Source organism: Acomys russatus, chromosome 7, assembly GCF_903995435.1.
Source record: "Acomys russatus chromosome 7, mAcoRus1.1, whole genome shotgun sequence".
Taxonomy (NCBI): domain Eukaryota; kingdom Metazoa; phylum Chordata; class Mammalia; order Rodentia; family Muridae; genus Acomys; species Acomys russatus.
In genome coordinates, this window is record NC_067143.1 from 21,325,059 (window position 1) to 21,338,877 (window position 13,819).

At 45.7% G+C, this 13,819-nt stretch overlaps 1 protein-coding gene across 1 annotated transcript; it reads left to right on the forward strand.

Annotated features, from left to right (window-relative positions):
* Positions 1 to 2,883: 2,883 nt before the first annotated feature.
* Positions 2,884 to 11,694, forward strand: Selenos (selenoprotein S). The gene is made up of 6 exons (XM_051148694.1): positions 2,884 to 3,048; positions 3,592 to 3,729; positions 5,067 to 5,173; positions 8,345 to 8,434; positions 8,588 to 8,666; positions 11,149 to 11,694. Exons 1-6 carry the CDS (start codon positions 2,973 to 2,975, stop codon positions 11,226 to 11,228), a joined length of 570 nt encoding a protein of 189 aa, XP_051004651.1. The 5' UTR covers positions 2,884 to 2,972; the 3' UTR covers positions 11,229 to 11,694.
* Positions 11,695 to 13,819: the final 2,125 nt, after the last annotated feature.

Genomic DNA, 13,819 nt, shown 5'->3' on the forward strand with positions numbered 1-13,819 from the left:
GTGAGAAAAAACAAAGCGGGACACCATTACATCGTGTACGCTATTGTTCTGATCAAGGACTACGAAGCTGGCTAGAGGCCAATACGGTTTCCTCTCTTAAGAGTTGATCAGGTTCCCTTCAATCCATGCTTTCCCGAGAGCCCAACATTTTCAGTGAATAGTTTTGTAGAGGATGAGTTTCATTTAGGCTACTATTTATTGGTCATGTTACTGTAGAAATGTGTACCAACTGATGAGTCACGCAACACCTGCAAGAATGGCTCCATGAAACTATAGCTCTGTGAGATGGTGTCTCACGTAGTCACAAGGCTGAAACTGGCCTTGAGCTCCTAATCCTCTCACCTCCACTCCCAACAGCTGAGATTACAGGTGTGTCACCACATCGGACCTCGAATGTTACTTCTCCAGCACATGTACAATTGGTAAATGCTCTGGTTTTGAGGTTTGACCTAATTGAGTTCATGGATATGATTAACAAGACCAACTACCTCAAGCCTGATCCCTGGAATCCGTAAGATAGACGTGATCTCCATACCTGTGCCCACATGACATACACGTGCACGCACAGGAATTGGAGCTGGAAAGATGGCTCAGCGGTTCAGAGGACTTGATGTTCTCTAAGAGGACCTGGGTTTGGCTCTCATCACCAGCATAGTAATTCACAACTTTCTGTAACAATTGCAGGGAATCCAGCACCCTCTGCTGGCCTCCGTGGGCACTGCAGGTGTATGTGTCCACTTACATGGAAGCAAAACACTTAGGATCTGTGGGATGAGGCAGGACCTGACTCATGTTTGATCAGGACTGTCATTTTATTGCTTTCTCTGAGCTCTTGAGCTCCCCACACCCTTAGTCCTATGTCTTACCTTGTAAAACAGCAAGTTTGCCAGCAGCTACTGCCATAACATCTGCTGCTTTTCACATTTGACTCTGCTCTTTGTTTTTAATGTTATTACCCTATTGTAAAAGTAACTTTTATTTGCCTGTTTTAAATGTCTATGATGCTTACTCCCTCTGTCTGTTAGCCTAGGCCTAGGCCTGGAAGCTTCTAGTTTCTGTGCGATCTAATGTAGGCCTAGAATGCTTTTGGCCTCAGAGACTGCTGAATAAGCTCACCCTTTCTAGCTCTTTTGAACTCTGGATGGCTGGATCAACTCAGCTGTTCTGGCTCAAACTAACTCTAGTCATCTCTTCTAACTCTTCTGGCTCCTTCTCATTCTTTGGCTCATTCTGTTTTCACCTGTGTCTACATTGTTCTTTCTTTGACCTCTTGTAAAACTCCCAGTAAAATGGCCTTTGAATTCCACAAACTGACCTGCCGCGAACTCAACTTCACTCACTGCCTCTCAACTCCCTGACTCAACCAAACTGACTAGAACTCAAAGATTTGCAAGCTCCTGTCTCCCGAGTGCTGGGAGTAAGGGCATGTACTACCATATCTGGACCTAAGCTTTTCTCTACTTGAAACTTGCTCTGTACCAGGCTGGCCTTGAACTCAGAGATCTGCTTACTTCAGTCTCCTGGGATTAAGGTGTGTCTGTATTCCATTGGGGTCACACAGAGCTCTAGATCAGGCTGACCTGAAACTTAGAGATCCACCTGCCCCTCCTGAGTGCTGGGATTAAAGGTGTGCGCTACCCCTGCCTGGCGTTTTTGTTGTTGGTGGGTTTTTTTCTTTTGTTTTTCTCCACCTCCTCTTTTAATGAATGTTATTTGTTTCACCATCATGAGTACAGATATTAACGGACTGGGTAAATAGGCAAATTATGCAACCTCCTCCCTCTTAACCAGATGTTTTACTTGGGTTTGTATGATGAAGCCAAAGTAAGTGAGATCACCTTAAGCAAAGAGGAATCGCTCAAACTGGGAGTGTAGCTCAGAGGTGGGGTGGGGGTGGGGGGAAATCATCAGTACCCAAAAACTTTGAACAGCGTGATCATTTTTTACCACTAAGGAAAACATTGAGAGCATAAAACTTGCAAAAGTCAGCAAATTGATGGCTGTCTTTGTCCCCTTAGTTGACAGTGTCCAGTCATCAAAGGCCTTTTTCAAGGCAGTTGATAACACAAAGCGATTTCAGGCTTTTCTTGCCCATGGCCCATGGACACCAGTCCTTCGATAGGAACCACTGCATCAGCTTATTACTTTTGTAACAAGAGACTTGACAGACTAGTTTTATGAAACAATGAGCTTTATTTCGGTTTTAGAGGTTCAAAGTCCACAAAGCATGGTGCAGCACAGTATAGTTAGGTCCTTTGGCTCTATTATGTCATAGTGCAGTGCATATAAATCTAGTCCCTTTTCCCCGGGTAACAACACACTGACCACATTATATAAATAATTTCCCAAAGGCCCGACCTTTAAACGCCACAGATAAAGTTCTCGACTTCTTAATCCCATCAACCTAATTTTGGAAATTTTATTCCATCGGCTCCATTTCAAATTGCAATCCCCTTTATTGCTTTCATAATGTTGCAGAGAAGCGTTACAAAAAATGTGGTAATGTGACACATAGTAAGAGTCTAAACATGTAGGAGTCATTACTACACTAATTCCTTCAAGACTGGCTCCGAAGAGTAGGTCGCTTTCAGAACGTTAGGGAAAGGAATCAACGCGACAACCCTCAGTGGTCCCATGACAAGGGCGGAACGCAAATCTCATCCCCTTTAAATCTCTCAGACCTCAGTGGAAATCAGTGCCAGACTGGTTATCCCCGGCCGAGCTGAGCCCAGCAGCCAGCTCGAGCTACCAAATGCACCAGCTCCTCCCCTAAAGTCAAACGTGCTTCCGGCCTGGGCGTCCTTTCAGCCACGCCCTCCGGTCACACCCCTTCTGTCATTGGTCGAGAGTTGAGACAAGTCGAGCCGGGATAGGTCAGGACCGCCGCGGCTGTGAGCGCCACGTGTACAAAGGGCCGAACCGGAAGCTCCGAGCTGGGACAAGCGGCGGGCGAGTCGTTGCCTGCGGCGGCCATGGAGCGCTCCGAGGAGCCTCTGTCCGCGCGACCGGCGCTGGAGACCGAGGGCCTGCGATTCCTGCACGTCACAGGTGAGGGGCGGCGGGGCGGGCGGCGGGCGCCGCCATGCTCGGTGAGTCGGCCTCCTGGAGGCGCGGCGTTAATGCCGCGGGCAGGCCGGGACTGCGGGCCCGGGCCCGAGCGCCTCTTCCTCGAAGTCGCCCTGGCTGGGCCGGCGCTTTCGGAGTTCATTCTCTGGAGTCCTTTTAACACCTCCCTTTTGGAGTGATTGGCTTCCTCTTGCCGGCGGCGTTCCGCTCTGCACAGCCCTAACACACTGCTGTCTCCTTTACAGAGAGTATAGCTCCCTGAGACTGGATGGCCTTTGCTTTTCTGAATAAGATAGTCACGTCCCCTTAGTCCTTCAGAACACAGCTCGGGTGCCCAGCACACTCCGGTCTACTCCCGAGTCCCCCTGGTGTTTGAGAAGTTTCTGTACCCAGCGATTCACTACCTAGGAGTTCGTTTCTTCATCTAGATCGTGAAAGTTCTGGAAGAAGGAGCTATGATTATCTTTGTTGAGTATTACTGAAAAAATGCCGTTTTCCGTTTCTGAAACTGGGTTCTTTTTTCAGTGGGCTCCCTGCTGGCCAGCTACGGCTGGTACATCCTCTTCGGCTGCGTCCTTTTCTACGTTGTCATCCAGAAACTCTCCTCCGTCCGCCTGAGGTCGATGAGGCAGAGGCAGCTGGACCAAGCTGAGACTGTTCTGGGTTAGTGTCATGTGATAGAAATGTACTGTGATAGGGCCTGTACTTAGTGGTGGGTGGCAGCAAAACTTACCTTTGAGTTTGAGTTTTGAAAGATTTTTTTATTGAGATCCAAACCTCCCCGGTGCTGTATAGCACACTCAAGGCCCATCTTACTTAGTGATTCTTAATTTTAGGGAGGCTTAAAACAAAAACTTCCCGGTTTCTTTACGCTCTAATTACATCCACTGAGTAACCTCTAGAATTATGGTGAGTGACCAGACACTCAGCGTTAGGTTTTTACATGCACTTCATTTTGATTTTTTGACTGAATCTCATCAGGCCTGATTTCCACTTATCATTTGGTCGTTAAAAAAAACAACAACAAAAAAAAAAACAAAACAAAACTCAAAGGGCAGCCATTCTAGCTACAAGCTCCACTTCTGGGGTGTGTCCCAAAGAAATGGTTAAGTGTTTTATGTTGCAGTATGATACAGGTTGGCCTTTATCTGAATTACTACAGTACTGAGTCTGGGGTGGAAAGCCTGGATTTGCAACTAGGTTAAAAAAAAAAAAAGTAAACTAGGGCTGGGTGTGGGGCACGCACCTTTAATCCTGATCCTCAGGAGACAGGCTGTATGGCTCTGAGGTCAGCCCAGTCTGCATAGAGTTCTAGGTCAGCCAGGGCTACAAAGTGAGAACCTGGTTTTTTTTGTTGTTGTTGTTTTGTTTTTTAATTTTTTTTTTTACCCCTAAGTAAGCTGAGGCTGGCTGGGGCTGTGACTCAGTTTGTAGAGTGCTTGACTAGTAGTATACACAAGACATAGGGATCGATCTCCAGTACCAGGTAAAAGTGGGGATGGTGTCAAACTTTTATAGTCCCATACTGGGAGGGGGATCAAGGAGTTCAAGGTCACTCTGTGCTCCACATAGTGAGTTTGAGGCCAATAGAAGTTTCATGAGAACCTGTCTAACCAAAAGTAAGTTACACTGGGACATTTAGATTCTTTTTGTTTGTCCGTTTGTTTTGACATTTAAATTCTTAATGCTAGTTGGAAGGATTTTTCTTTGTAGGGACAGGGGTCTTATACCTCTTCTCATAGACCTGGGCTAATCAAGTGATGGATAAAGATACAAAAGCCTTCATCTTTGCTTTGTGGAATGCTGGTCAGCCTAAAGATGAGGTGCAGGTGAGATGGCCACACTATCGAGTGCGATCCCGCCACAGCAGCCATCGGAGCACTTAGTTCTCCGCTGAGTAAACAAGGCTACATCTTTTTGGGGCTTTCTGACGCTCGACCCTCTCTAGACGTACCGGCGACTTCCTATGGAGTCATAACCTGTTGTCGTCTCTCCTTCAGAGCCCGATGCTGTTGTTAAGCGACAAGAGGCTTTAGCTGCTGCTCGGTTAAGAATGCAGGAAGATCTGAATGCCCAGGTTGAAAAACATAAGGAAAAGCTAAGACAGGTATGAACTGGGTTGGCTTGATACACTGCTTGGGTCGTTTTCAAACATGCTGGGCAAGGTCTTCATCACTGACCTTCATTTCTTCTCCTGAACTGGTTTTATTTTTGAAGAAATTAATTTTAAACTGTTCAAGGCTTAGTGATAGCAGTCGATAAAGTGCACTTACTGTTATTTGCAAGCATATAGAGCAGGGTTGAGTCTCATTAAATTCAAGATGCATTTCAGAGTCTACCCTGTTAACATTGGCAATATAGAGAAAAATACTCTAGTGAGGTAGAGGTGTGTGGATACATTACTACAGTGAAAGGCAGCACACGAGGAAAGTGTTTATGAGGGGGTGAGTACATGTCTTTTAGGTGGATATCAAGAATTAATTTCACTTAGTTTACTATTGGTCAGCCGTGCTGGCTTTGTGCAGTTCTGAACTGTCAAGGGAGAAATACTCTTGAGAAAGGTGTATATTTTATTTGTTTTGCCTTCAAGTGTTTTTCTTACAACAGTATTACTCAGCAAAACTGTGTGCCCAGGCCACGGGCCACTGGAGCCAGGGTAGATACCAGCCTGTCTGCCTCCCACGTGCCGGGATTCCAAGCTCCAGTTTGACACTGCAGTGGATGTCAGGAGAGCCAAGGAAGGGTGGAAGACGTAGATGAGGATTGTGTTTGTGGAAGCGTGGATCACAACACAAGAATTTGGACGCTTTTGGGGTTGTTGTTGTTGTTTTGTTCTTGGTTTGGTTTTGATGGAAGGAAAGGTAGGAAGTGAAGGGAAGGAAGGACCAAGGATTGCTCTGAACAGCCAGGTGGGAGTAAGATCGCTGTATTAATTATTTTTCTGTTGCTATGATGGCATGACAAAAGCAACTAGGGAGTACAGTCCCTGTGGGAGGGTACAGTCTGTCACAGCGGCAGGAGCCTGAGGCCAGGAAGCAACCGCTGCCATTTCATCCTCATACAAGAAGCAGAGATGATAAGAAATGGAGCCAGGCTATGAAACCTCAAATCCCACCTTCAGGGACACACTTTCTCCAACAAGGCTGCCCCTCTTAAAGGTTCCATGACATTTCCAAACAGTACCACCAGCTGGGGACCCAATGCTCAGATACAAGAGCTATGGGTGACAGTCCTATCACGTTTGCACAACAGCAGTGAGCTGATCTGTCATTGAAATGACTGCTCTCTGGTTTCAATCCAGACAGTTCAGAGCTGGCTGCCAACTTTGAGGCACCAGAGAATTTGGTCATATTATAGGTCTCGGTTGTGTCACTGGGGCTTCCAGGGACATGTGCCTTTCTGCCACAGTCAGCAGCTTCTCTTATTTTTGCCTGGTCATCCCTTTGGGTCTGCTTTGCCCAGCTTGGCTGAAGGAAAGGACATAACACTTGTTACAGTAGCAGCTTCCAGTGTCTGTGTAACTTTGTTACCCGTCTTCTTAGTCACTGGCCTAAAGTGTTTGCTACTGACTAAAGTTAATAATAAGACACCTGTGGTATAGAAATCTGTTATGTGGAAATTAAGTCTCCACTGTCACTGCTTCTAATCTACTGCCTCAATAGCCCAGGTCACGTTAAATATTTTTAGGTATATTTTACAGATATATTTTATCCAATATTTGTGAGCACATTGTGTGGGTCCCTTTCTATAGAATGGAAATAGTCTATACATGTTTCTTGAATGTCCATCATATCGGCCTGGCTCAGAGTAGCGTAGATCTCTCATAGGTAATGCTAGAATGTATCTGCTATAAGTCCATTTTGGGTGTTCATTTTATTGTAGTTTGTGTGTGAGTGCAGGCATGTCCATGCCGTGGTCTACACATGGAGGTCAGAGGACAACTTACAGGACAACTTCTGTCCTTGCGCGATGAGTTCTGGGCCTCAACTGGGACATCAAGCTTATTGAGCAAGCACTGTTGCCTGCTGAGCCGGCTTCCCACACCCCTCCCCCACCCTTTGGTTTTGGTTTTGTTGAGATGGGTCAGACATTCCTTTGTCATTTTTTCTGAGGCCTGGTCTCATATAGTCCTAGCTAGCCTAGAAGTTCACCTGTTTCCCTAGAGCTGGGGTCACAGGCGTGTACCACCATGCCCAGCTCAGTTACACATTCTTTTTTTGTTGGTCTGTTTTGGGGGTTTTTTGGTTGGTTGGTTGGTTGGTTCATTGGTTGGTTGGATAGTGTTTTTTTCAAGACTGGGTTTTTCTGGGTCTTGGAACTCACTCTATAGGCCAGGCTGGAATTCACTTTGTAGACCAGGCTAGCCTTGAACTCACAGCGATCTGCCTGTCTCTACCTCCCATGTGTTGGGTTAAAGACATAAGCTGCCGCTGCTGCTGCCACCACCGCTGCCACTGTCCATGGAACAGGAAGCAGAGGCAAAGACCATGTGTTGGGTCATATCACAGGCTCTCTCGGGTGCTCGATGCTGAATGTGGGATTCATATTCCCTTATGTTTCCATGGTGCTTAACTTTCCAATGCACTCGGAATGTCTTGTCCTATGATCCAGTGCCTGAGGCGGAAAGGCTAAGTGGCACAGGCAGGCGACACCCAGGTGATGATGAAATAGATCTGCCAGCCACATAGTCCCGTTCCAGGTCATTTCTTTTGCATTATCATGAACCAATAAGGGTGAGTTGAAATAGTAGAATCATTGTTTCTTTTTCCATACATTTTAAAATTTTTTAATAAAGGTTTTTTGAGCTAGGGTCTCACTGTGTAGGCCAGGCTGGCTTCGAACTTAGTCTTCTCTCTTCCTGAGTGCCAGGGTTACAGGTAATATATCACCATGCCCAGCTTTGTACAACAACTTATTTTTTGTGCTTGTTTGTTGTTGTTCTTTTTTTTTTAAGGATGCAAGTGAAGATTTGGGACATGTTTGAATTAAGAATTTTCAAAATGAACATTTTCTTTTAGAATAATAGGAGTTTATAAGTGTTTCCTATATGTGCTTTCTTGTGTGTGTGGTTTGGTTTTTTATTTTTTATATTGGTTTTTGGTTTTGGTTTTTTTGTTTTGTTTTGTTTTGTTTTGGTTTTTGCAGCCAAGACTTCTCTGTGTAACAGCCTTAGCTCTCCTGTCCTGGAACTTACTCTGTAAACCAGGCTGGCCTTGAATTCACAGAGATCTGCCTGCCTCTGCCTCAGCCTGACTCAGTGTGTGTTGTTCTTTCTTAGCTTGAAGAAGAGAAAAGGAGACAGAAGATTGAAATGTGGGACAGCATGCAAGAAGGCAGAAGTTACAGAAGAAATCCAGGAAGGCCTCAGGTAACTAAGGTGACCCCAATTAGCTGTGTAGAAGGCTGGAGCTTGGAGTGGTTTTCTGGCTTTGTAAACTAAACCCAGAGCATGGCATACTGAGCTATACACCCAGCCCCAGGTAGAGTTCATTGATTCTTAAGGCTATGTTTGCTCAAACAGGAAGAAGATGGCCCTGGACCTTCCACTTCATCTGTCATCCCCAAAGGAAAATCTGACAAAAAGCCTTTGAGGGGAAATGGTAAGAACCAAGCAGGGTGAAACATTTGGGATTTTCAACACTTACAAGATATATTGTCTTTCTGTCTGTACTTTATGTAGGTGTGTGCACCTGAATGTGCCAGTGCACATGCCCATGCGTGTACACAGAGGCCAGAGAAGGACATTAGGTGTCTTGTTCTATCAGTTGCCACCTCATTCCTATGAGACGGTCTCTCTCAACCTGGGGCTAGTTTGGAACCTGGAAAGGGCCAGCAGTCCTGTGTCTAACCCTAAAGCACTGGAGTTACAAGCACGTCACTCTCTGGCTCTATGCTGGGGTTTGCACTCAGGTCCTTGTGGTTGCTCAAGCCCTTTTATCCACTGAGCAGCCATCTTCCCAGATCTATTTTTCTTTTAAAAGTAAGGTTTTCCAGCTGAGCATGCAGTGTTTACTTGTAATCCTAGCACTGGGGCAGCTGGAGCGGAAGGATTGCCCACGTGGAGTTCGGCCTAGGCTACATTGTGAGAGTCTGTCTCCAAAAGAAAAAAAAAGATTTTCTTTGATTCTGTGTCCAAGTTTAGGACTATAGAGATAAGGGAAGTAGATGCATACTGCAGTGTGGCTCTTCACTAAACAATTCGGATGACCGTGCTTGGATTCCATGTCCTTTCCTGTTCCTGTGATGACAGTGGCAGGAGAGGTGAGCCAGCATGAGAGCATCTGTCTCACAGAGCAGTGTCTGGCATACACTGTCAGTGTCTGTCTAGCAGTGCTGCCCTGTTTCTGGTGAATAACTTTCTCAGGCTACAGACAGTTGTTTACACAGCTTCTTACTGTGTACGTTACCGGACTCTAGGTGACACCATGGCAGCATGTCTTCAGTTTGTCCTTGAGGGATTTCACATCTCTTAGCAAGGTGGAACACACAAATGGAGTTTGAAGCAATGTTTTTGTTTTTTTGTTTTTTATTTGGACATGAATCGAGAGGGAGAGTCATGGTGGGTGTATATGATCAAAATATATTATGTTCATATATTAAATTCTCAAAAACTCAGTTTCACTTGAAGACTTCAAATTCTCTATGGGAGGTTGGGCTAGGGGTCTGGATCACAGCTCTGAGAAATAAGTGTAGCCTGGGCCTGCTCCCCAGTCCCCACTGTCAGAAATCCAGACCCAGCATGCTGGAGAAGTGCGGAACTGCTAAATACTACTCGGCACTTCTCAAATACTGAGCACACAGTGGAAGTTGTAGGAAATGGAGCACCTGACATGGTTAAATTTGTACATGGACTGTTGTGCTGTCCAGCAGTCCTGCGCTAGGGCCAACCTAAACAGCCTGGCTCTGCAGATGAAGAAACTGACGCTCAAGGCAAGATTTCACAGTCAGCAAGGAGCAGAAGCAACCCTCATATGGTCTGGCTGGCTCTGGAACCTGGGCCATTTAGCAAAGACCCAGTTATCCATATTGGCTGGGAGGAGCTGGTGTGGGAGGGAGAGATAAAAAAGGGATGTAGGTGACCCAGTTCTGACTATTACAGTGGGAAGCTCCATTCAGATTGTTTGCGTTGGGTTTTGAGACGAGGTCATAGAGGTAGGCTGGCCTCTAACTCAACATGTAGCCAAGATGACCCTGCCCTCTTGATCCTCTTGCCTCCACCTCCCAAGTGCTGAGATTAGGTCTGGACTAGCACACCCTTTTAAGATGTTTCCATTTTGTTTTGTTTTTGAGACAAGGTCTCAAACTATCCCAGGTGTTTTGAAAATCAGTGTAGCCAAGGCTGGTTTTATCGGAGGTGATCTATCCTCAGCCTCCTGAGCAGGACTACAGGTATGGGCCCCACATCTGGACGTTTTCTACAGTTTCAGTAGCTTTTTTTTTTTGAATGTATGCTTTCTTTTATGTATGGTGATTAGAGTCTTTATATAATTAAAAAATTTTTTTTGTTTTTGTTTTTCGAGACAGGGTTTCTCTGTGTAGGCTTGGCCATCCTGGACTCACTTTGTAGACCAGGCTGGCCTCAAACTCACAGCGATCCGCCTGCCTCTGCCTCCCGAGTGCTGGGATTAAAGGCGTGTGCCACCACAACGCCCGGCTAAAAAATTTTTTTTTTATTTTTTGGTTTTTTTTGAAACAGAGTTTCTCTGTGTAGCCTTGGCTGTCCTGGACTTACTTTGTAGACCAGGGTGGCCTCGAACTCACATAGATCCACCTGCCTCTGCCTCTCAAGTGCTGGGATTAAAGGTGTGTGCCACCATGCCCAGCAAGTCTTTATATAATCAATCAGGCTATTCTGAGTAATTTCTGACTGATATTTTGCATGCTTCCCGAGTACTGGAAGTAAAGGCTGTCTCCACTTCCCCACCCTATTCTTTGTATAACAGCTAAAGTCCCTTGGAAATGGCCATGAAGATAGAATCTATATCTTGCAATTTACATGCTAGATTTGTGGTTATAGTTTTAATAAAGAATGTTCCCAGATTTTCAGCCATCAAAATGGTTCTGTTTCCTTTTCATTTCCAGGTTATAACCCTCTGACGGGTGAAGGGGGTGGAGCCTGCTCCTGGAGACCTGGACGAAGGGGTCCATCATCTGGTGGATGAGGCTAAGACTCTTGTTAGTGTCGCTTTGACATTAGCAAGGTGAATCCTTAACCCTCAACTCAATTGCCTTACGCACACTTTCACAGTGACTAGCCAAGGAGAGGTAGGGCTTGTTTCCATTTTAACTGCCTGTATTCTAAGGACTTTGGACAGTATGAGATAGAGACGTTGCTATCAGGCCAAACTTTTTAGAGACGAGACAGCCATGGCGCTCATGACTACTTGCTAGTTGGTAGGTTGAAGGCCTCCCGCTGCTTAGCAAACTTCACAAAGGAGGCCCAGGGATGATCTCTGGGGTAGAAGTCCTTGCTGACAGGATGGTCTCTGTGACAGGATGCGTTTAATGATGTCTTCCTTATAAATGGTGAGCCCACCAGTGAGGATTACTGATGTACACAGTTGATGGGGTTTGCTTCTGTATATTTACTTTTATGTACAGAACTTTGTAAAAAGAAAAAAATTAAATACTTAACATTTTTAGCATCTTTATTAAATCAAGGAAATTGCTTTGTGAGCTTGACTTTGTCTGTCAGACATTAAACAGCTTTTTATCACTCACAGTCTCCAATAATCTTACTTATCTCTCACAGCTAGTGGCAGACAGTCTCTGTGACTTTAAAAGCCGACAGACTCCTTGAGGTTCAGTTGCCACATTAGTAGTATAAAGAACTAGCACAGCAGCTGTGGTGGTGCATGCCTGTAACCCCACACCCTGGATGCAGGGCCTGAGGATAACTGCAAAATTGAGCTATTTGGTGAGTTCCAGGCTTACCAGAGCTAGAGACCCTGCGAAAGGAAACACAGTGCAATGTAACAAGCTGCCAAAACATGTTTTAAAAAGCTGGGCACAGTGATGCACATCTGTAATCCCAGCACTCAGGGAGGCAGAAGCAAGCAGATTCCAGGCCCGCCTGGTCTACAAAGTGAGTCCAGGGCAGCCAAGGCTACACTGAGAAACCCTGTCTTTCAAAAAACAAACACGTTTAAAAGAAAAACAGGTAGGCCTGCAGGTGCTTGCCTGTAGATACTTCAGATATTAGAGGGTTACTAGGCTGACCCATGTAGCATAGCCCTATCTTGCCACACACAAACCCAACAACAAAGTCTTGCTTCACTTGCCAGGACTCCTTTGCATATGGCTCATTTGTTATGTCCTTGAGAGGGCCAGCTGGGATTTTCTACAAGACTGTTGATAATGTATGTGTGTATGTGTCACACTTTGATTTTTATTTTTTTATTTTTTTATTTATTTTAAGGCGGGTAGCCCTGGTGTCCTGAAACTCACTTTGTAGACCAGGCTGGCCTTGAACCAAGAAAGCCACCAGCTTCTGCCTCCTGACTGTTGAGCCTAGCATCACCATGCCCAGCTATAGTCTTTGGTTTTTATATTGTCTTTGGCTTATTTGGTGGATGTTGGACACTCCTGCCATAGAATCCAGTCATGGAAATTAAAAAGAATTAAACCAGAATAGCACCCTTGGCTAGGAAGTTAGAAGTCTACAGAGGCAAAATAGTCTGTGGTTGTCTGTCTGTCTTGACATTAAAAGTAAAAACAGTCTGTGTAGGGCTTAATTGTGGAGCTTGGCATAGCAGTGCTCTCCTGTAGTCACGGTTCCTGGGAGGCTGAGTCAGGGGGACTTGAGTTCAAGGACAGACTGGGCAATGTGGAGGCTAAGTCTTGGGGGAGGGCCTGAGGGGAGAATTGGGATGGACGTAGCCCTAAAATTAGAAACAGCTCATTAAGGCTTGGAGTCTAGAGGGATTTGAGTTGTGTTAAGTGGCTCTCAACTAAGCTGCAGTGTCCATTTGTAGTAGAAACTAACTAGGAGAAAGGGTGGTTTTGTGTACGTAGGTGTTCCAGGCAGGTTTTGGTAGTGATGTCATTCAGAATGGGAGAAGAGAGTTAACAGTGTTTCCTGTATGTAAACAGTGGGTGTTAAGTGGTGAGATGTCACCTGTGTATAGTCTGGCAAAGCACTGGCCATGTGGTATCTGCAGGCCTGGTTGACACACCGCCTGTGAAGCAGGTAGTTTGGGTTTAGGAACTGAAGCTGAAGGAGGTAAGTAACTTGCTCAGTGTTCAGTGTAGTCTGTCCCGTCCTAGTGCTCCTGTCACCCAAAGGCTTAGCTAATCACGGCATGGGTGTGTGCAGCAGAGTCCAGCTAAAGAAACAGATGATGTGGAAGTTGTGTGTGACAAATTGAGGGCAGAGAGCCCTTCAGATGGGTGGCCTGGGCTCACTAAAGGTCTGCCTAGGGCAGGAGGACAAAGGTCAAAACCCACGCCTCATTTGGAAGGATGGACCAAGCCAGTCCTAAAACCCGAAACCCAGGCTGTGCTCTGCCCTGCCCACGTGCAGAAAGGTGACTGCTAACGTGCTGTCACCTGCTGCCCCTGCCTTTTCTCACCTTCCTGACTTCTAACCCCAAGGTGCTCAAAGCTTACTCTCTAAGCATTGTTTTTTTTTTTCTTTTAAATTTTTTATTGATTATGAGTTTCACATCATGTACCCAACTCCCACTCACTTCCTTGTTCCTTCATATCCTCCCTCTGTCCTTACAACCTTCCCCCAAAATAAGATAAAACCAAA

Coding starts and splice junctions, on each gene's coding strand:
- Selenos (XM_051148694.1), top strand. CDS start 2,973: ATGGAGCGCTCCGAGGAGCCTCTGTCCGCGCGACCGGCGCTGGAGACC. Junction 3,049..3,591: donor GCGATTCCTGCACGTCACAG/GTGAGGGGCGGC, acceptor TTCTTTTTTCAG/TGGGCTCCCTGCTGGCCAGC. Junction 8,435..8,587: donor GAAATCCAGGAAGGCCTCAG/GTAACTAAGGTG, acceptor TTGCTCAAACAG/GAAGAAGATGGCCCTGGACC.